Source organism: Rosa rugosa, chromosome 7 (genome assembly GCF_958449725.1).
Source record: "Rosa rugosa chromosome 7, drRosRugo1.1, whole genome shotgun sequence".
In the NCBI taxonomy this organism is placed as follows: Eukaryota; Viridiplantae; Streptophyta; class Magnoliopsida; order Rosales; family Rosaceae; genus Rosa; species Rosa rugosa.
Window position 1 is genome coordinate 2,016,166 of NC_084826.1, and position 24,206 is coordinate 2,040,371.

Here is a 24,206-nt window from a genome sequence, read left to right on the forward strand (position 1 = left end):
TCTGCATGGATACTCTTAGCAGCAACTTTTTCTAGTCTTTGCCTTTATGTAATTTCCACATTTGTTTCTTTGCCGTAGTTCCTTCCTGGTTGCTTCCATATATGCACTGATTCAAGAACCTCCAGAAACTTCAAATTCTTTGATTTACACACATGCGTTAATCAACAATGTCTATATATAGCCTATATGCATAGAAGGACACACAGCACAGAATCAGGTCTCTCTTTTAGTAGCTCGAAGCAAATGGAGCAACTTAGAAACCGCGAAAATCGTCAGCAGAGAGCTGAGAGGCAAAAGAGGAGCAAAGCTGAAACACCCATTAAGATCAAGTATATTTCCAGCCCTATGATGGTTCAAGCCAACAATGCTTCAGAGTTCAGAGCAATTGTTCAGGAACTCACCGGCCAAAATTCGGACACTACCATTCCAGATCATGGACCAAACCAAGCAAGCTGGTTTTCTAACCACAGAGCTTCACAATCAGCAAATATGAAAACCCAAAACGCTGATGAGCTGATGAAATTTTCAGATAACCGTGTAGAAGTTTTCAGTCAGTTTGATGAAATTAAGTTCTGGAGGGAAGTTTCAGAGAGCTTCTGCGCTTCCGAATCTCCATATGGTTATGTATGATTTAAAGATTGTTTTCACTTTGACAGTATATATGATATTTCACTGAGTTTATTATTACTGCCTCGAAAGGCCTTTGCTGTGAGTTGTATGAGTGTTTCCATTGCAGACTTATTTTGGCATAAAAATAAAAGCAGATCAAGAATTAAAGCTACAAATTTACATGATATACTACCATAACTGCATTGTCTCACTTAAAAAGCACAAAGTGCAAGGTTTGAGGATAAAAACACTCACCATTGTTTACACATAACATAAACATAGGTCCCTTAAGCAGAAAGTGTCTTCTGTTCTGCACCTAAGCTCATCTTCCTCGGCTACCTCCCTAAGTTCATACGCTAGCAGACCATTATGTCCATGATCCTTACCTCTTAGTCATCAGCGGATTTCAAGTAAAGAGTCTCACCCCCATCTCCGCCATGGCCTCCAGAGCTCCCGCCCCGCCCATCAGAAGAACCAAGATCTTGCTTACTCCCACTGCCCATCCTCCTATGCAAGCCTTCCCCACGTCCAAAATCAGAAAATCCTCCAGCCCCAAGTTGGCTGCTGCCTCCTGCATTATTTGCCTCATTCTGGAGCATGTGAAGTCCTCCGCTTCCTCCAGAGCTCATGGCAAGTTGGCTATGCAGGGCTTGCTGTTGCAGAGCTGAAAATGGCTGCTGGTTGTACATCATGGAAGAGCGCGCAGCCATGAGTGATTGGGGTGACATCTGTTGAGCTGCTTGTTGCTGCATGTAATTTGCTCCTGGTTGCATCATGCCACCGGAAGGGTACTACAAAGAGGTTTACAGAACACAGTCAGGGAATCTATGATTTGCCAAAAAAGATGTACCCAGTAGCACTTTAAATCTCTTTTTTTATTTTTTTTTTATTTATTTTTTTTATTGTTCAATCACACGGTGTCCTCAAAGGCTTCCTAGGCCCAAAGACTAATCCGTGCTCGGGGGATCTTGTCAAAACGCTTCCTCCCCCCTGGCCACCAAGAATATATTGGGATTTTGGCCAGTAGCACTTTAAATCTCTATGCCTTATAAATTAGGATTTTGGCCATTCTCCAGGTCATAATGTTTTTATTTTTCTCATGACTATCCCAGCATAAATTCAAGTTTAAGGGAAGAACTTTGTTAAACATTCAAGAAATGAAACATCAGAGAATCATAAACTTCTACATAGTATTTGTCGATTATGTAATTAATTAATTGTGAATTGGCAAAACTTGTCAGGGACATATCAAAAAATAAAAAATAAAAACTTTGTTAGGGACAATAGAATTCAAAAATTATAGCCTAGCATTATCACATGTGTTTCACAACTTAAAGGGCACAAGTGAAAGTGATTTCCAAAAGCTTCTCATTTTCAGTCCACAGATGCAGAGGTACTAACATTAAAACATGTATTTCACAACTTAAAGGGCACAAGTGAAAGTGATTTCCAAAAGCTTCTCATTTTCAGTCAACAGATGCAGAGGTACTAACATTAAAACATGTATTTCACAACTTAAAGGGCACAAGTGAAAGTGATTTCCAAAAGCTTTTCATTTTCAGTCCACAGATGCAGTGTTAAAAAATACAAAGAACAACTCAAATATAAAGGAATCGGTTTACTAGCTGCAGAGAATTAACAGAACTGCAGTAGAAAGTGGATATGGAAGGCCTGGACTATATCCGATTACAATTTCAATCCATGTCAGAAATGTCTACAAAAGTTACTATATGGAAATGCAGTGTGTAGTTGTGTACCTGAGGATGCATAGTGGGAGGTTGGGGTTGGGAATCAGCAATGGCAGCAAGGTACATCAGATTTCGCTGTAGCCTTGCTTGGTTCCTATAACAATCACAAGGAAATCACTAACATTTCTGTAAATTTTTAAACATATTTATTTTTATTTCTAGCCACTGAACTACGAATATCCAGTCTGCCTTCAGCAGGACCTTGGCACATGTTTATGTGCACTACTAGGCAGCACCCAGATATATTAACTGGCTTTAATTAGCAGTAAATTCTGAAAGTAGACGTTTTACCTCCAAGCCAAATAGGGCTAACTTTCAAAACAAGAATTCTGATTTTACTAGAAACTAATAGGTTAAACCCCACAAAGCAGTTTCCAATATCCTAGGTTTTAGAGGGTCCAACTTACTGCGTGGTGCTAATAAATTGCAAAGTAGGAGAATAAAAGAAATAAATGCTCACTCTGCACATTCACTCAATTTCCCTGAATTCTGGCTCTCAACAATCTTCAGAATCAATGACTTGTTCTCGTCCAAATACTGCAGCAATACGTAGTGAACTCAGGAACAATTTAAGTTATAGTGTACATGTAAATAATAAAGAGAAGTATAGTAAAAAGAAAAAGAATACTTTCCTTAAGTGAGAAATGCATAATAATTAATGTTTATTCAAAAAACAAAAATTGATTTGAAGAATGAAGAGGGTTGCAACCAAATTACAGGCCAATGATCTGGCCACATCTGTAGCACAACAGTAAACCAACTCGTACAAAACAGGTATTGACAGCAACATACACATTTTACATGCAGATGATTTCCCACTTGAAAACCAAGTCACTAATACTACCACATCAACTCAAATTTATTACTAAGCATAGAGAACCAAGTAGAGTAACAGTATTGAGATAACATTGGAGAATGATGAATTTGAAAGAATGGGGACCAACAGAATCAAACGGTGTTGTTTTTTGGTGGCGAAACGGTGCTGCTCAACTGATCAGAAAGACGACAACAAGTCAACAACTATCAGACAATGCTGGGGCACAGTTATGGCAGTTCTTATCAGGAACTAGGACATGCATGATTACAGATTGAGAAAATAATTTTCATTCCATACAAGGAATGCGAGTAAACATTTCACCTAAAGCATGAGATTGAGCCAAAGATCTGCATAATTAGTAGTGGCGACACAATAACTAGAAACAAGGTTCTTGACATGTGATTAAAAACCTTTGACACAAAACAGCCCAAATTACAAATGCAGCTCCCACATGATCAAAACTTTTGTTCATTAGTTCTATTAGTTTGTGAAACATCTTGTATAATCGACAAAAAAGCTGGGCACGCTTCTTAGCTGAAAACCAAGTATGGAAAATATTCTTTCAGTGAATGACTCACAAAGTCAGAAGGAGCAATGACACCAGCAGAAGCTTAATTCCAAGATGAGGATGTGTATAATGTTAACCAGTTGGATATGCTGATTTGGCTCTAACTTATAGAGAAGAACTTGCCCAAAAGCTACTTTAAGCATACTTTAAGCTACTTTAAAGTCTTTGAAGCATTTCAGTATTTCACAGTTTCCATTACAGTTCTGGAAGTACTTTAGGAGGCCTTGTACATCCAACTAACTGCTTCCTTTAAGATTTGAGTATGCTTTTATTCTTTTACCTCAATTTCAATGCCCTTCTGAAAATAATTTGGTCTTTCATGACAGGTTTTCCAACGGAACTTATAACCAAAACAAGATCAGCTCAATACACCTTTTTTTTTTTTTTGAAAACAAGAAACACAGATCAAACTGCAGACAGTTTCTGCAGACTGATCACCTAACTTATAAAACTAACAGAATCTTCAACTTATTCCTACAAAACTACTGGAATCAAACGGACGACCAAACAGATCCACATAACATTAAATGCAATTTGCAACAATAAAGCTAATTACTTTGTGGCCCATGGTATGCTATCAAGGTTTTTCAGGGCAATCATACTTCAGTAAAGTACAAATATTATTTCACCAAAAAAAAAAAAAAGTCCCAACTTGTCAAAGTCATTATTTTTAAAATAAAATCAAAGCACCAGTCTTTATGCTAGACTAAGCCGCAAAGACCACCATATCTTATAAAATATTAAAAACAAAGCTAAGAGCAAAAGGGCAAAATCACCCCAAAATGAATGAAAGGGTTTTATGATCACTCTATATCCACCAGAAAGAAAATTTATAACACCATCAAAACCAAAAACAATAAACAAGTACTTACATACAAGTACAACATAACAGATACACGGATTCATCAAAACCATTGAACCCTTCATTCAAAATAGCACTTGAGAAATTTCTCTTGGCCTCAAAACAGGGGCTCAAAACAGAACTTTAAAGTTGACCGTGGAAGATGAACAATCACTAAACTGGAGATGCCCAGCTAATAACACAAATGAAGTAGCAAAAGTGACCAACAATAGCAGAGTATGAAGAAACACTGTCAAACACATAGTATGCCAAAACTAAATAAACAGAACACATGCAAAAGCCAAACACCAAAAACCCAGTAACATGATCAAGCAGAGATTACACAGAGTACGTGTAGCCAAAGAACATAGCTTGAGAAATTAATAAAGAAGCATTGAGTACAAGTATACACAACCAAAGATCAAAGCTTTAGAGAAAGGAGATCAACTTTGTGCATATAAAGAAAGGAAACAGATAAAAGTGCCCAGAAAAAATGAGGCAGAGAAGAAGAAGAGGACCTGTTGAATGTGATCAGTAGTGACACTGTTGGGATAATAGCCTGCCATCATGGGCTGCATCTGCATCAGGTGCTGCTGCATCTCTCTTTTATATCACTAGTTACACAAAGACACTATCTCTCTCTCTCTCTCTCTATCTCTCAAAACACTTTCTCACTCCTAAAGTCCCCAGCAGGTTGTTCACAGACTTGAGAGACCACACTCACTGCTGCCCCTTGCCTTTTTTTGCTCTCTGTTTTCACTTTCTCTCTTTCCCTTCCTTACACACAATGACACTACCACCGCTCAGAGATATAGGGACAGTGAGGGGGTGAGAGAGAGTTGAGTTGGGTATATATGAAAAAGAGAGCCTTTTTGGGGTTTTGCTTGGTTTTGGCTTTCTGGGTTTTTTGTTTTCTTTCTCTCTCTCTCTCTGAGAACGTGACCTGCTGCTCTAAATAATTTAAAGACCCACAAATCCAAAATAAAATCTACCCAGAAGGACAGGGATCAATTCTAAAGTACTATTCAGACCAAATAATAATATTCTAAAATACTCTTTTACTATTATTCTATTCTATTAACCAAACAAATGACATTGAATTGAATTCATAGGTGGTGATAGGTCACTCACATCGTTCATGACAATGCCTGTTGGCTAATTTGGACTGACTTTAGTGGTTTCTTGGGTCCAAACTCTTCATGTCCCTCTTATTGATGGTGATGACGTCTTGGCTGTGTCAAAGAGATTCCATGAAAGCTCCTCTACAACCAAAGCCAAAGTGCAATGGTTTGGATATTAGTAGCTGCATAATAAATTGGGGTCAATTCAGTGAGGTGCTTCACCAAAAATGGGAAATAGAAAATTTTTGGAAAGGGGCAATAAATTTTTGATAGTGAATTAACTCTTAACCGTTTCATTTTTTTTTTTTTTTTTTTTGAGAAGAACTCTTAAGCATTTAATTAGGTTTTGGCGTTGTGCCGCAGAGAGCGATGGTTCAAAAATATTGATAATATCCTCGAAATCTCCGCGATATTTCCGTTTTTTTAGAGTCTCGATATATCTTTGACTTGCCAAGAGAATATCGGCAGAATTTTTTGAAATTTCATGATATTTCTGAAAATATTTGAAATTTTCACGATATTTCCGGAAATATTCAAAATTTTCACGAAATTTCGAGATTATCACCACCTCTCGCGATATGTGGCTCGTGAAAACTAGCCCTTGTCCTTATCCAATCCGACTAAACTGATAACATCTAAAGATGAAAACTTTAAAAATTTATAGGGTCATGTATTGCTTTTTGTGTCTTTTCCCTACATGCTTATAAATATTCTAATTATCTAATTTGCTAACTAGTAAACATTTGGCTCTATTAAAAAAAAAAAACTTTTCTATGTATTTCAATGGACCATTTTCTACTTCTTTTTTTGTTTATTTGAAGACCGATTTTTTTTTTAACATATGTATTTAATTGTAAAATATTAATATAATTTATAATTAACTCTCCTAATCTCCTATTTAAATCATTTTTGAGAATTCTCATGTAGAATTTCATATCTTTGTCATGTCAGTATATCTTATTATACTCCAAATTACTACAATCATTATACAATTAAGTTTATCAAATATTTTTTTTTGAAATATTATAGGTAATTGATCATGTAAACATTTCATAAAAAATCATTAATGATTTCCATGTTACTTTATAAATTTCCATCATTTTTTTCAAAAATTTACTTAGATCGAAATTTCCTCGATATTTCCATCGAAATTTCAATTTTTTTGATTATCGATATTTCTTCGATATTCGATATTTTAGTCCTTGCATTCATCTGTGATAAAAGTACAAGTACTGAAGAGCTTATTTTGTGTGATTTGATGGAACAAAACACACAAGATTAGGGAAATTGGTGGGAACTTTGACAGGAAAATTGATGGTTTTGGGTACAATAGGTTTGTGTAATTCAATTAGCTAGAAAGAAGCAGACATATACTCAAAATGTTCAATAAGGTGATCCCAGGGTAAAATCATTTTCAATAAAGAAGTTACCCTAAAACTTGTTATACACTGTATATAGTGCCGGATTTACAATGTAATATTGAGATATTATCATCATACAAATTTTAATAAATATCAAATCAACAATATCATATCAAATTAACATAACATCCTTGTTTCGATACAATGCTAATCAACTAACTAGCACACTTAATTTAGAGACAGAGAGTGGACAATATACGTCAAGAGAGACCCCTGTAATAACATTTCACCACCAAATCCTATAGGAACAAGAGCTTGAATCATTGACCAATGAAACTGTGCATTTTCATTTTGGGCAAGAGAGTTATTGGTAAATTCCACAGTAGTTTCACCGTCAACTACTGGCACAATAATTGATGAGTGTGGATGTTGGAATCTCGTGGATGTTTTGCTGAACTACTTGGCTAGTAGTTACTGAAGAACTACTGGAGGGAGACATTTAATTCTTTCTTATCAGTTAGTACATAATTTTGAATATCTGAAAGAAAAAAATCTCTATGTATTGGGATGTATGATTGATGATTCAGTCATTATATCCTTGAAATTAGGGTCTGTCTTAGCTAGCTAGGGACCCAAGAGTTCACATGCCCCTGTACTAGAACATAGTGTCTTCCACTCCATTTCCAACTGTCCTCAGTGTTCAAGGCCCCTCAATACATTTTAGCAAAGGTTAAAGCAAAGCTCCAATTGGCATCTCAAAAAACCTCAGCTGCCACTTCCTTTTGTGTTTGTGGGTCACAAATCTAAGCTTCAGAAACTTCAATGGTGCCATCAGCGATGGTTTCCTTATAATCAGCAACAGCTTTCACTGTTTGTGGGTTACAATTCACAAATTTGTGTTTGTGCTTTGCGGTGCCATTTTTTTCTGGGTATTTTACTTACAATTTGAAAAGGGAAAGAAATAAAGGTGTAAATTATTGAGTGGACAATAATTTAGGAATAGTAGTGAAGTCAGATCACTGAAACAAAGTATTGAAACGAGGGTCGGGTTGGGTTGGGTTGGTGGTGCTCCCAGCTATCCAAACATGATGGGTGGTTGGGGTGTCTCAGTTGATAAATTTGTGTACCCTCAAATTCCAAAACTGTCTTTTTCCTTTATCTGTTTTTATCTCTTTCATTGCTTTTGCCACCTTTCTATATAGGCCCTGGGCCCTGTCCCTCAGCCCTGCCCTGCCCTGCCCAAGGGCATCTAGTTATCTGCATGCGCATTAGGTCCATCCCTTCTATTAGCTAAGCTAAATGCAGATCATCAACTAGCCAATTATCTTGCTTTTAACATGTAAAATTAGGGTTTGTCCAATGTGATATCACCTATTTGTATGTACTTTTCAATTTAAATTTCTAGTCACCTATGTGTATTTAGGTAGGATTGTATTCACAAGGTTCCTAAAGTAGGCAATCCCTACCTTGAAAAAAAAAAAAAAAAAAATTGTTATGTTTGTTAAAGGGTTGTAATGTTCTTGTAAAACAAATTTACTCTGCATATATATTTGTCTGCCCCTTCACATGTCTTGTTTTCTACTCTTACCTCAGCATATACACAATTACCTATGTATATTACTTCTAGCATTTAGGTGTTTCCACTGTGATATCAAACACTTAGTTCTTTGTACTTCAAAGTTCAAATTATGGAAAACCAATGAAAATTTTTCTATGCATCGATAGTGTAAGTAAATCAACATATCTTAACCATTGATATTTATAGGCAACATTTTAATGTTATTCAACCATCTATTACGTCAATGCACTGAATACTCTTTCAAGAACTAATTAGTTATCTACATATATTATTTTGCGTCACCATGTAGGAAGGCATTCAAAAAAGGGTTATAGAGCAGTCATCTTCAATTAAGGTCATAGATGTTCTCAACTACCTTATATGTATTGTTATTCTCTTTATAGAGTCTATCAAAAAGTTGGCGTGATGGAGTTCTTAACCTAACCACCAACAAACTGGGATTGCAAACTGGCTAAACATGCCCTTCAATCCAGCCTGTTCCACTTAACTTGGAAACAATTCAAATCTGAAGGTGCATGATGAGTGATGAACTGATGACCATTCGCTCCTGAAGTTTGAAACTTAGAGCTGAGGAGGACTACACAGCATAAGTATAAATACAAACAAATACACACAATTATAATCATATACATTAATTGACTTTGTACTTTATATTTGTGAGGCAGTCCACTTGCTTTTCTGGTGAAAAATAATACTAGGGGCATCTGTCAGATTCCCAAAAGTATGTCTCCTGGGTTCTTAGCCACGTGACTGTGTTCCGAGTTATATATATTTTTCTTTGTTCTTGGGACATTACATGTATGTATATATACCTGTGTATATATTGTTCAATTTGATCACCAATGACGTGATAGAATTACGACACAGATCATAATATGATTAACTAAGCCAGAAGATCTGCGACTGACTCAAACCCCATCAGCATCTGGATTAATAAACCTGATTAGGGTTTATGGATTTAAGGATAAAGAATCGTGCACAGTGTTTTTTTATAATTTTAGAAATGGGATTTGTGTAAGAGAAAGACAGGTTTTCAGGTACGTACAGTCAGAGTACAGGTTTGAAAGCTAGAAGAGAAATTAAACATCATCGGTTGGAGGGTAGAGATCAGTAAAGTATCTGGCAAATCTGGCAAGTTATTGTTTTGTTTTCAGAATACTATGCAGAGAGAAAGAGAGTATCAAATTCAAGGCCACCGACTGGAAAACCCGAAACCCTAAGCAGTAGCAGTAGGGTTCTATTGTAATTGATTCTTCTGCATATCTATTGGCAACCACATTTATCCATTGTTTTCCTGTCATCTTTTTATTCAAAAGAAGCATATTTCAGTTTTTGGGATGATCTGATAGAGCAGGTACTAAAGCTGCACGTAGATATATTCTCCATGGCGATCTTGTGAAATGGGATGAACATGGATGCCAGCTGCAAAACTAATTAAAGGCTAAAAGCCATATTTACAGGCTTTTAAATTAAAAGAATTTACAGCCGAATTGAATTATACCATCCAAAATTGAAAACAAAATTTTACATTGCTCCATTCGAGAAGACAATCGAGTATATTTATTATCGACCATTAGGTGTTCATGAACACACTCACTCTCCTCTCTTTAAGTTTATATATACTAGCGTCATATCCGTGTGGTGTCCGGAGTAATAATATAAATACGTTTTTGTCTCAAATTTCAGTCACTAAAGAGAATAAAAGTTTAGAAACTACCTACAACAATTTATGGATTAAAATGTGTTTCTAATCACTCTTTTCTTCTTTTCTGATATTCTTTTATTTGATTTGATACCATAATGACATTTCAGATATGATTTATATGAATTAAGGTTTATTTTTGGGCCAATGATAAAAGAGGTCATTTTAAAGTACTATATTATAATTCAGGATGCACAAATGTCTCCGTGATAATTAAGGTCACCTCTTCACAACCTACCACTAGAGTTACATTTAATTACAAAACTGCCATCGACAGCTCTCTCTCCCCCTCAAGCCCGTCTAAACCTCTCTCTCTCTCTCTCTCTCTCTATCTTCTTCTTCTCCACACGGACACATACCTCGAAAGAGTGTGAATGGCGAGGATCGGTGTACGAGTTCTTGAAGCGGTGCTGACTCGCCGGTAATCGGATCACTCCAGATTGTTCAGGTCGATCCGGCGTCATGCTACTCCACTTCATCTCTTGATGTACTCGTCATGATCTGAGAGCGTGACGTTGAAATAGAACGACTAGTCGCGCTCAACGAACTGGAGGCCGATGAAGGCGTGCTTGCCGGTGCCGTCCTCGATCTTAAGGACGAAGAAGCGCGACGAGTCGAGCACGGTCTCGACGGAGGTCGTTGGAGTTTGGATCCTCTGGTCGGATCTCGCGCTGGTCCTTGCAAGACACTACCCGGAGCTGACTCATCCAGATCTTGTCGGACTTGAGCCACTCGCCGCAATTGTACCTGCCGGTTGTCGACCGCGGCGGGGTTTTGTACACGGCGACCTCGCGCACCAGCAGCAGCTTCAGAATCCTCGTCGCTGTTGTCATCCATCTCCCTCGTCACTGTGAGTTCTGGTTTTTCAGTTTTTCAATATTATTAATCAATTTTCACATGCTATAATGTATCTATGTGCTTCTGTTTGGTAGATTACTTGCTTTATTGCCTGAGAATTTAGAGATTCTGTTTCCCATAATAGATTAAAGTAGTAGTATTGATTATATGCGAACAAATCTTCAATTTGCTTTGACTTTATCTTATGGACTACCAGTACTGTTAATCTTGGTTACTGGCTCAAGAAGTATATGGGGTTAGAAATTGATTTTCTGTTTCATAATAGTAAACGCTGCTGCTATATTGCTTTTAAGATGTCATTATGTTTGTTGCTAATGGTACCTCTGCTTCATTTTTGATAAGGAAACAATATTATGTTACTTCATTGGTTCAATCTGCTTTGTACTTTTATGTGGGCCGTCATCTTTTTTTAATCTACTGAAGAAGATAAATTTCCTTTTTATAAATGATTAGAGTTTATCATCCAAATATAAAAGGTGAAAAATTTAGTTTAGATTGGTGTTAACTTTTAATCATGATATATTGATATATAAAGATTGGTCAGTTATGATGTTGTTTGCATGTAAGTAATGAAAGTTGTGATAGAGAATATAGCAATCTCCTGCTTCTTTATTAAATTGAAAACCTTTACCACATGTTTATACTGAATTAAATATCCTGTATTATTGGTTCTCCATTCCAAACTTATTGTTCTTCGTCATTCGTTGGATTGGGTTTTTTCTGGTTTTAGTTTTCCAAATTTCTGTTTGGTTTTTGGTGTATGCATTTGTGCTGTGCATTCACTTTTCTTCAGAGAGAGAAATTGAAAAGATAAAGAATTTGCTGAATTCATATTAAGGATAAATAATGCTGTTCCTATACCTAAGCAGTATCAGAAGTTCCTCGAGTTATGCAGGGTGCCTGTGATTTATATTGACCCAATAGTTCATTCTAGGGACATCTTACCTTTGATGATTGAAATTTGAGGGCCCAATTGTAAGAGCTGTTCATAAAGATTACCACATAGAGGTCTGAGTAGGCATGCATTCTTGTAACCTATTTACTGGGCTTGTCACTCATCCCCTTCCTCTTTGGTTTAACTAGTAAGGAGTACATTATCTGTTAAAAGACATTGGTTTGGAGTGAAAGGAGATGGTTTTACTAGTTTCATAATCCCACCACTTAGCCCTCCCTGAATAACTTTTTTGGTTGACCCCGTTACTTTAACTAGTAGGAAGTGCATGATATCTTCAGGCAGTGCAGACATCAGCATTGCAAATCCAAAGGGTACTGGTTTGTAGTATAAAGATATGGCCGTACTAAAACAGTGAACTAAGTTTCTGCACTGCATTATATTTTTTTGGTTGATCTGCAATGAAACTGACTTAATCTGCTAATAATATTACAGTCATTGAATGCCCGGTCGCGAGCAATTCTTATGCACAAACTGGATCGCAGTGGCAGTGGATCTTGTCTTTTCTAATTGTTGTATTTTTAATTGTTTTGGTTGGGCTTACATGTCATCACGACTGTTGGTAGAATCTTGATATTGCTCCATATTGTCTCTGATAAAAATTACTTATTCATGCAGTTGCCTCAGACCTATGAGACTAAATTCCTCGAGAGCCGGTAGGATTATGCACATTGGGAATGTGAAGAAGGCAACTGGTATGCCTGTTAGTTCCAATTTTCAGACGATGGAGTATTTAATTGTCCTCATGGCTTTGTGTAACAAGAAAGAATGTCATGTAAGAATGTCATGTTGAGATGAGAAAGTTGCATCTACATCACTTGGAATTTTTCAGTCAATGTAATGTGAAATTACAAATACTGTTTATAGACTATTTTTTTTATTAACTGTTATACACATCATTGATTAAGTCACTGGACAGTTAAGTCATTGGCTAGCCTAGGTCCCTAATTAGTGAGATCACTGGTCAAATCACTATTAACTTCAAGTCACTGATTATGTTATTAGCAAAGATACTAGCCATGTCACTGTTAACCTCAAGTCACTAGCCATGTTACAGTCATGAGGTTATTGGCCAAGTCATTGTTAACCTGAAGTCACTGGCCATGTCACAGTCATGAACATTTCACTATTAATCATTGGCCAAATCATTGTTAACCTGAAGTCACTGTCCAGTGAAGTCATTGGTCGAGCCAAGTCCCTAGTTAATGAGGTCACTGACCATGTCATTGTTAATCTCAAGTCACTGGCCATGTCACTGTCCATTGAAATTAACAACCAAGACTGGTATGGATCTCTAATGATGGTATAACAGTGACATGCAATGTGCTTTCCCAGTGACTTGGTTAGTAACTTGTGTACAACAGTGACCTAGATTGTGAAAATGAGAAGATCATCAGTGACTTTAATAGTTACATGGTCAGTGACTTGTAATTGACTGTGACATGGCTAGTGGCATAGCCAGTGAATTGAGGTTAACAGTGACCTGACCAATGACTTCACTGACTAGTGATATAGTTAGTGACTTGGTTAGTAACTTGGTGTATAACAGTGACCTAGTCAGTGACATGCAATGTGTCTTCCCAGTGACTTAACAAGTGACGTAGCCAGTGACTTGAGGTTAACAGTCACTGACCATGTCACTAACCAAGTAACTGTCAGTAGCCAAGTCACAACCAAGTAACTAAGTAACTGACCATGTCACTAACTAAGTAATTGACCATGTCACTAACCAAGTAACTGTCAGTAGTCAAGTCACAAGTTAATAGCCAAGTCACTATTAATCACATGTCACTAACTAAGTAACTGACCATGTCACTAACCAAGTAACTGTCAGTAGCCAAGTCACTGTTAATCACATGTCACTAATCAAGTAACTAACCATGTAATGTAACATGTCAATCCACGGCCATGTTACTGGCCATGTCACTGTCACTAGCCATGTTACTGGCCATGTCACTGTCAATCCATGGCCAAGGCCCTAGTTAATGAGGTCACAAGCCAAGTCATTGTTAACCTCAGGTCATCGGTCAAGTTACTGGCCATGTCACAGTCATGAACATGTCACTGACCATGTCACAATCAATCCATGGTCAAGTCACTGACCATGTCACTGTCAATCCATGGCCAAGTCACTGTTAACCTCAAGTTATTGGCAAAGTAACTAACCATGTCACTGTCAATCCCTGGTCAACTTAGTGACATGTGTATAACAGTGATGTAAAATAGATCTCTTGTGCGTCGTAAAATTTGGTTTAAGGCATGCTTTGCAAGCCGTAAAGTCAATTTTTTTAAATAAAAAAGAAATCAATTCTCTATTGTTCCAATGTCACCCAAAAATTTTATAAATAAAAAGAATAACAAGTCTGTCTAATTCTTTGCTTGTTGCAATTTCATAAGAGAACTTTCACTTATATAAAAAGTTGAGCTAGTATACAAACAAATGTTGTGGAAGCAATCACAAATGAAGCTTATAGCAAAACCAATACAAATAAAATGAACCTAAATTACATAGGATTAAAATATGCAAGCTTGCTTTATATGTGGTAGTGTAAAGCCACTGAGGTGGATTGCCTCAAACATTCACTGCACATTCCACTTCAAATACATCTTGTTTCATAAGAAAATAGCTTCACTTTGGATCTTCATGATAAATTTCAACACTTACGGATGCCTCTTGTTTCCTTACCACTTCATTTCCAGTAGCAAATCTACTAGCAAAATCCTTCAGCAACTTCTCAAGAGCTACAAATAAGAGAAATGTATAAACAACTAAATTATGTAATCATCAACGAGCAACAACCTGTAATGGTTTACATGATGGAAAACTAATGTATGTGATACGAATAAAAGCATTAACACAACTAAAAAGTGGTGATTCACACATGAGATTAAAAACATACTCTACTTGAAGAGCTGTCAATCTGCAAAGTGGTAATTCATACCAGCTGCTATTATACCAGTCCTAGAAATTACAGAATTTTAGCGATGCATAAGGACACAGAAATATAGAGGATACAACAAAATATCCTGTATCACAATTTTCTGTAAGCAAACAAAATGTGTGTGCTGCAAATTTTTAACCAACAAAATATCAGATATCACAGTTGCACCAATCACAAGCAAATAGCAAATAAAATCCAAGCTATTTGAACCTTTGACCTGCATCTCCATCCAATTTCCAGCAGCAGTCCAATAGATGAAGAGGATGGTAGCAGGTTCAGATTTCAGATCCTATTAATGAAGCTAGTGACTTTATGTTCTTCCACTTCAATTTACTATCTAGTACTAAAATACTGTATCCGAGTGCAATCATCTTTCAATTTTCAGTTTTGAGTAGAATGTAGCACACTAAACATCAATTTCTCAAACAATTTTATGAAATGCACAATTACGAAGAAGCACGATAATAGAATTGATTCAAACAGTGGAGGCCAACCTTCTTCACAACCAATCTCTACAACTTGGGAACTCTTTAAGCAATAGAGCCTTGGCCCTACGAATCTCGGCATTCATGATTTGTCAGTCTGGCAGTCAGTACCTAAAATTTAAATTGGCTTGGGAATTCAATGCCAGAGAAATGCTTATGTCTCTACAAATGTACCCCTGATAATATATTACTACTTTTTTTTGTAAATGTTATTGTTGTTGTTTATCACCAAATATTATGATTCTTATTACCACAAAAAGATGTTGTAGACCTGTTGAGGCCCTAGGTATGAAAGAATCTAGTAAACCACTATGTCCTGTATAAATGCACACAGCCATGATAGATTACGTACTTGTTGAATTTGAATTAGCACCATCCACTCTTTTAGCAGCACTACCAGGTTCAACTAGGCTACAAGTAGATGCAGAGTCACTTGACCTCTCCTTAGACACATCAGATGAAACATCTGGCGTATCTGGCAAAAGGATTCAGCTCAGATTTGCTATCTGTATAAATTGAGAACAAAAGATCAAAGTGTTCTGCTCAAATGAAATTAGTTCATTGTTAACAATCCTAACGACTTTCCTTTGGGAATAAAGGTAAACCAGCTATCAGACCCAAGCTAAACTATATCCATGGACCTATTGCACCAGCCATTCTACTAACTTCTTGATTCCAGTTCTTAATTTGCACGTATATCACTACGTAACGAAAGCTACTAACAAGTGAAGAATAAGAAAAGTAATGTTTGATAAATCATCTTTGACTTTATTTAACAGCAAAACAAAATTAAAAGAACAACAAAGTAAACAAAACCTAGCTATAAGAAAATGATGACCTTCTAGCACTACACGAGCATTATTCCCTGAAGCTAGAAAATTAAACCGGCCATAATAATTTTAACTGATTCAATAGCATGCAGCTAGTATTTGCTCTAGTTAGTATTGTTATTAGAAGATCCTTCCGGGTGATACATAGCTAAGTGTAGATTGTTGTTAACCTCTGTGAAGCACCATTAGCTGCAGTGCTGCACCATATCACCGACCTGAAAATTCTCAACTTGCACCATAACTTGCACCATCCTTGACCAGCCGCTTGTTAGACCATACCTGAGGTTTTGATACCTTACAAGGGTAAAAAAAGTATTAGGATGCCTAGGTGATAGGAACCACAATGGAATGGCTTGGTTCGAAGCAAAATTAATATCTACGTTGCATAAGAATTGGGGTAGAAAGTGAATATGTGGAGGGTTGGGAGAAAGTGAATATGTTCAAATAGCATATTCAAATAGCATAACGACATTATGGGGAGTGAATTGGGGTAGAAAGTGAATTGCAACGACTTTCCTTTGGGAATAAAGATAAACCAGCAATCAGACCCAAGCTAAACTATATCCATGGACCTATTGCACCAGCCATACATAACATAATCAACGTTGGGAGTCTCAATTTGCAGAAGTATGTTACATATACAGTAAAGTGAACACATGACTAGCAAATATAAGTGTTACCTTCAAGAATCAACATGAGGATTCTGAAGCAAATATGTAGCATTATGCAGCATAGCACTAGCCTCCTCATTCGAAGCATCAATCGCGCGCAACTCTCTGATCTCCTCCTACCATTTCTCCATTTCCTCCTTGTGAATCCTACATAAAAAATTTCAGTCAGGCATAAACACAAACACCTTCCGGTCACTATTGAGATACATTTTCTTGTTCCTTTCGAAACTCACAGATTCAATCTACAATCACAGTCACTACTATTTCTCACAAGCATCTCATCAAACACCTTATCTGCACAAAAATCTATGCCTAATTCAACGAACCTCTCTTTGGAGTTTTTGCCAGAGCTCATTGGAGGAAGCTAATTTGGCCTGAAATTCATGCAACCTCCGGCCATATTCTTCATCAGATTGCTTCTGTTTCTGTATCTAAACACTTAAATTGATATGATCGAGCAAAAAAAAAAAAATCAATCGAAAAAATGCTTAAAGTGAATTTCAGAGCAAAACCTGAACAAGGAGCGACGAGACGTCGAGGACGAACACATTATAGAGCTAGGCGCAGCGATAGTCGACGACGTTCTCGTCAGCCGTTGTTTCGAGATCATGCCGATTAACTCTTCTTTCCTTTGTTTTATCGGCTAAGAAAGCTTCGATCTCTCCTTCTGATCTCGACCGTATAGGCATTGCCGGAAACGGTGAATTCGACGCCCCCGGTTCCCGATCGGGCTCGGGTTCGGGCGTGGAAGAAGGCAAAGGACAAATGATTGTCGCCGAAATTCTCATTGTCGGAGGACGAGGCTTCCAGGTCGATAGGCACGGCGGAGGAGATTCTCTCCTCGGACTCGAAGAAGCGGTCATCGTCTTCTTCGTTGTGGAGGTCGTCCTAGTTCATAGTGATAGTCCTCTTCCGCTCCATGGTCATCTTGTTGCATTTAGGGTTTCAAATTTCTGGGCAATCGGGTTCTACTGTAATGGGAATCAGAAACATGTATTAGGCTTTAAGGGTAGAATCGGAATCAAAAAATTAAAAACTGACCTTTTTTAACATCAACTTATTATTCATAAAGACTAAATTAATATTATTAACAATTCACAATGGACCTTTTTATCAAGTGGGAAACTAGGTGACTTTTTTATCATTTCACTCTCTAAAGTGACCTTTTCTTTCATTTCCCTTTTATTTTATTCAAAGACATATATATATGTCAATCTAAATTTTGGTCAAACTTTTGACACCAAAAGAAGAGTTTTTCTATTGGAACCTCCAAATTTACTCACTTGACCTCTATGCTTTTTACACCTCTTATCAAATTTTCAAATACTAAATTTACTCAGTAACCTCACTAAACTTCCTCAAATAACCTCACTCATATAATTTGCAAACAAATTATTATCTTTAAAATAAAAAATTTAGTCATTTCAATGATTTAATCACTCTATAAATCTTAACTAAATATACATTTCTTAATCAAACTTGAGTTTCAAAAATTAATGTCTAATCAATAAGAAAATGCCATGACCTATTATGTTTTTTTTTTTTTAATTTTAGCTGTGCAAAAAAAAAATGAAGAAATCATTTGTTTTTTAATGTTTATTTTTTTTCTGTATTTTTTGTACCACATAATTAATTATTTATTTATTTATTTATTTATTTTTTGCAAATATAATGGATTGACTTAGATTTAGGTCATAAATCATAAGAGGATTTATTTTGTTTTCCCTCACCAATATGCGTTCAACATATATCATTTTGGGTGGTGCTATTCACACACCCTCTCTATTTTTCTATTACTTTAATTTAATTTTCTTTTACAAATTACCCTAACTACCCTCCCTTGCAATTATGTTTCTTTTTCTTATTTCTTTTTTCTATTTGGCAAGTCAATCATGAATCAACCATCATTATACAATAAATCAATTTTTTTTGCTACTAAGATATTATGATACGAAGATCTTCCAAGTAACACTAATTTTCAACAGTAAATATGGTTTTGCTCTCCACACTCTGATTGTTAGGTAAAAAGGTACCAGACCTAATTCAACATTGTGAAGAGAATACCAATACAATAACTAGTGGGTTATTAGAGTAGTAGTTTTAGTTACTGAATTGAAATGTACAGATAGTAAAAAGTTGGTACGTATATAAAAATGCAATGCATAAACCGTAGTTAGGGTTGCAAAATCAGAGAGTAAAAAGTTGCACATAAACTTACAGTAGCAAAGAGCAAGCTATCCTTATCTCAACACATTTAATTCCTTTTAACTAGAAGCAATGATAAAATTGTCAGCACGAATACTTCAATAATATATATTGGAGCACGAATTACCCAAATAATTTGGTAGAAAATAACAAAAACCAATGTACCAGTCCACACGATTGCTTCATAAAAATAAAAGCTAATAAACAAGAGTAACTAGAAGCATCAAAACCAATTAACCCTCAACAAAAAACACAAACCCTTGCTGAAACCCACCCCCACCCCCACAAACAACCACTCCTTATCTCTGAAACCCCCCTCAACTCATATTTGTATAATTTTCCTATGGCAAAATCTTTCGTATTCTAGCATAATATAGTAGAACAAACCATGTCTATAATAATAAACTATCATTATTAGGCTGTTGTAAAGTTCTATAGTTGCTCAATGGATTCAAATACATCAAATAATTTCAGTTAGAATCTTACCAGGAATGATAGATTCAAAGGGACTTGAATGATCATTGAACTCTTATTTTTCTTACATGTCTCCATTGCAAATCAAGTGTAAAATTTTCTCCAAAGATGGGTCTAAAGTTGTTTATTCTGCTTTGATTGAACTCCAAAGCATTACATTAGAGAGATAGAATGACTGTTAGAAAAATTTTTGATGAAAAAAAAAAAAAGAGGAATTGAAAAGAGTTTTGAAGTCCTCTGTGCCTGCGGGAAAATAAGGGTTTAGGATTTGAGAATGACTGAATTGCCAAAAAGAAAAAGAAAAAAAAAAACTTAATTGCAAGAGAGGGTAATTAGGGTAATTTGTAAAAGAAATTGATTTAAAGTAACAGAAAAATAGAGGGGGTGTGTGAATAGAGAAAAATGGTGTGTGAATAGCACCACCCTACATTTTTATGTCATATGATCTTAATCATATTTTTAATTCTTATTAAATATATATGAATGCTTTAATGAGTGTGTAGTGAAATTGGAAAATGAAAATAGATAAGGAAAATAATAAGGAATACAATCTAATATTATTGAATTGGAAAGTCTACATAAAATAAATATAATATTTTTTTGGTATAATTATTGTCCTTAATAGTCATTTTATAATAGATTATATATGTCATTTAATAATTCATAATAGAGTGAGGTCAAGTAAGCAGATTTGGATGCAAGTCTTTTTTAGGTAGGGATAATCTCTATGAGCTTTTCTAAGATGTTTCTAGTTGTTATTTGTACCACAATTGCGTGCCGGCAGATTAGGCTAGATGAATGATTTTTCCTTAGAAAGTGAGTTTGTTCTTGCTTAGTTAGGCTTGTTTCATGCGAGCGTCCCTTAGACTTTAATGAGTTTTAGCTTAGCTTAGATAGGTTATCTGGTTTTTTTTTCCGGATTTTCTTATGTAAGTTCTGTTAGACTCTGGCCTGTTTTATGACTTGATTACTATTGAAATCAATCTCTATTCAAAAGTGAGCAAATTTGGAGGCCCCAATAGAAACTCTCCTAAAAGAATGGCTTCCATTTATAGGTGTAGAGATAAATATATATATATATATATATATATATATATATATATATATATTATATAATGTTATTTTTATATATTTTTTTCATTAGATTAAGGCAAAATAAATTAAGGAATCAAGTCTCGAATTTGTAGAAAATGAAAGTTAAAATCTTCGATGAATTATAGTTACACAAAGCAACTTAATTAACTAACAAATAGCAAATTGGCCTGCAAATTGATTAATATAAAAACCCATTATGTTATGATACCAATGATATTGCCAGAAAAACAATGAAATATAATCATATGAATGATATGATGATCTCATCTCAAGTATAGATGTTGGTCGACCCTCCAATATTTTATCACTACATAGATACACACATTCATTCATCTCAATCATATATATGCTTTGCAATCTTTTAAAAACCCGAAATCTGGCTCATGCTCTGTGCAGTAGTCACTGTTCTTCTCCCCTAGCTGTCCATAATATCTATGCATGGAGCACCCGGCCAGTTGTATTTCTCTCAATCATATATGAGATTAAACTAATGAGAGGCAAACATTGTAAGCATATAAATTATGATATATTGTGGTGGGAGTCGAAGCACATTGAAGAGGGTGCCAAATGAATTATATGAGGGTGACTGGGTTTGGTTTCATTTTGCAGTCAAAACGACAGCTAGTAGATAGATATAGATAATGAAGAAGATGATGACACAGTTTCACATGCAGCTAGCTACAGAGTCTGGGGGTAATTTTATCTGTATTCATTCTAGTTTGGCTTCGCCTGGTTTGGTTTGAAGTTTGAAGTTTGAACCGTCACAATTTCCATTTCTGCATAACAATCTCATGCATGCTGGCCCTTCTTCTTCTTGCATCTGCTGCACTAATTAACAATGCATGTGACTGGCAACAGTTTCGTGACCCACATGTACGTTTGAGCTTTGAAACACTCTCACTTGCCTTTATTGTTCTTAGCTTAGCTATAATGTATGGACAAAGAGTCAGAGAAGATGCACTAGCTAGGTCAAATGGTGCAGACAAAGTAGCCCGGCCTACTTCCCTCTGTCGTGCATAGATGTTTTGCGAAGGTTTTACGGTGTCTTAAAGTTAAATTAGTCACTGTTTGCACACAACGAGTTAATCTAATAACTTTTCTGAAATTTTAATTCTTTAAAGCACTATAAAACACTTCGATATTTTAGTATAAATATTATTTTGGGTATCATTTTTGATAGTTATGATCAAGTCTATTATAAAAGTAGTCATTTATTTTAGAATCAATTAACTTTGAACAAACTGTCTAAAAAATGATTAGAACAAAGAGTCAGGAAATGAAAACTCAAAGAGAGCATGAGTGCCCTTCTTCTTTGATGCATTGGTGCATATATATGGCATATATAAGTTATATAATATAACTGCTAATATATTGGGTCATAGTCTTTTGGTAGTTAAGGTCAAGTTTCCTTGTAGTGGTAATCATTTTTATAAACCATTGTAACATGTTTAGTCCAAAGTCCAAACAATGGCGGTCGGTCATTTTAGCATGTCAAGGGAATGCCAGTAGATACAATAATGTATATATCCATCAAGTTTACGAGAACTCGACCTTTAAAGTAGTCTAGTAGCTCTATACATTACTTTATTTCTTTTAAGCACATACACGTAAAATGTTTGTTAAGATATTTGTACCGCTGGTTAATGCATAGACAATATATGAAGGGAGTGCGTACATAGCATGCGAACTTAATTAACTGACCATATGGTATGACAAATTGCTTCAAAGAGATTAAAGGTAAAACAGTACTTAAAAGAAGAAGTAATTCTGAATTATTATGTATGCTGATTTCTGTCGACTGTAGTGCATGTGTACACAACAGCAAAGAATGGCATCTTTAACATGTGTGGTGAAAAGGGTAATTAACAAGCATGTACAGTACTTAGTACTGTTGCAGCGGCATGCTGCAAAACGATGAGTCAATGGTCAATGGTCAGCAAGCAGACTGTAGACTGTGCAGTGGAATTTTTTTACCGCAGGGCAGAAGCAGGAAGCAGAAAGCAGAAGAGAAGAGGCAGGGAAGACAGAGACGACAGGTTAAGGTACTAGGAGTTACTGATCTGATCGGTCTGAGCTAGGGCCGGGCAGAGGGCAGGGCAGTACCTTAATATGGTATTCATTTATTTTTGATTTTTTGCTCACTTTCAGAACGAAAACAGTGACATTGTCGGCATAGAAATTAAAAGAGGCGCTCCCACTCTGAATTTGACGCATCTCTGATCTCTGTTCTCTTTCATTGAAGGCATAACTAACCAACACAGTGGAAATGGGCCAGGAAGGAAGCAAGAGTCCTCGTTGTCATTTTTGTTTTGGGCGCAGAAGAAATACTTCAATTCCATGGATCACAGAGAAATATTTCAATTTCAAAGCCCAAAGAAAGAATGAACACCAGGCCCAAAAGTAATAAAAAAATCAAACTGCAGCCCAATTCTGTATTTTCTCAAGAAAAAGTGAAAATGCATTTTTGGACCTAAAAACAGAGTCCCTCCTCGTCCCCAACATTTTTGACCAAATCAAACCAAACCGAACCGAACCACAATGAGCAGCTTAGGTATCTAAAATGGATTCCAGTTTGAGGAAACCATCACCCACCATATCGAACCACTTGCTCCACTAATCGCGTCCTCAAGCCCACAACACCAAATTCTCTTCCCAACTCATTTCACTGAAATTGAGTCCTCATCTTAGATTTGAAAACTCAAATTTATTTTGACTCTTTTATTTTCTCTAACATCTGAACCTGAATATCATATCACAGTATCCGCTAAACCACACTTGTCATTTTAATAATTAAGTGTGCAAGTCTTGATGGCGCTCCACGTTACTAGGAAATAGAAGGGTCTCAATTTTTGTGAATGGTTATGATCAAAATATTTAGAGTCCACTGTCCCCATCTAAGTAGAATAGAAGTACACATAATATTATGAATCAATATCGGTCCCGTAAACCTTTTAAGGTTTTTGAATGGAGACTCTTATCGATGAAAGAAAAATAAAAGAGATTAATTATTAAAAGTGTAGCTTAAATCTTGAGAATTAAATACTAAACACAAAGTGATTAACTAATTAAAATCCTTACAAAGAAAAGTTGAAAATCAAAAGCACTTCTGCAAATTATAAAAATCCAATAAGTTACATTTAGACTTAGCTGCGTAATAGTTAACATCAGATCGATTCACTATCATATATGCTTGAGCTTTCACATGGTGAATTGCTCCCAAAGCTAAAGAATAAACAAATATTACAGAAATTAAACAGAAGAACCACGATTCCAATCACAATTCAAATTCTTCATCATCAAGAGCTTAATTGGGTACGTGGGTATTGCTAGACTTGCTTTTTACTGTCA

General features: G+C 35.9%; 2 protein-coding genes across 2 annotated transcripts; one reads left to right on the forward strand and one right to left on the reverse strand.

Annotated features, from left to right (window-relative positions):
• Positions 1 to 772: 772 nt before the first annotated feature.
• Positions 773 to 5,525, reverse strand: LOC133722652 (GRF1-interacting factor 1). The gene is made up of 4 exons (XM_062149522.1): positions 5,102 to 5,525; positions 2,818 to 2,894; positions 2,367 to 2,451; positions 773 to 1,400 (listed from the first exon to the last, which is right to left on the reverse strand). Exons 1-4 carry the CDS (start codon positions 5,180 to 5,182, stop codon positions 999 to 1,001), a joined length of 645 nt encoding a protein of 214 aa, XP_062005506.1. The 5' UTR covers positions 5,183 to 5,525; the 3' UTR covers positions 773 to 998.
• A 5,133-nt stretch (positions 5,526 to 10,658) lies between these two features.
• LOC133720905 (uncharacterized) lies at positions 10,659 to 12,949 on the forward strand. Its single transcript, XM_062147388.1, has 2 exons — positions 10,659 to 11,196; positions 12,775 to 12,949. The coding sequence occupies exons 1-2, from the start codon at positions 10,904 to 10,906 to the stop codon at positions 12,947 to 12,949; spliced, it is 468 nt and encodes a 155-aa protein (XP_062003372.1). The 5' UTR covers positions 10,659 to 10,903.
• The last annotated feature ends 11,257 nt before the right edge of the window (positions 12,950 to 24,206 follow it).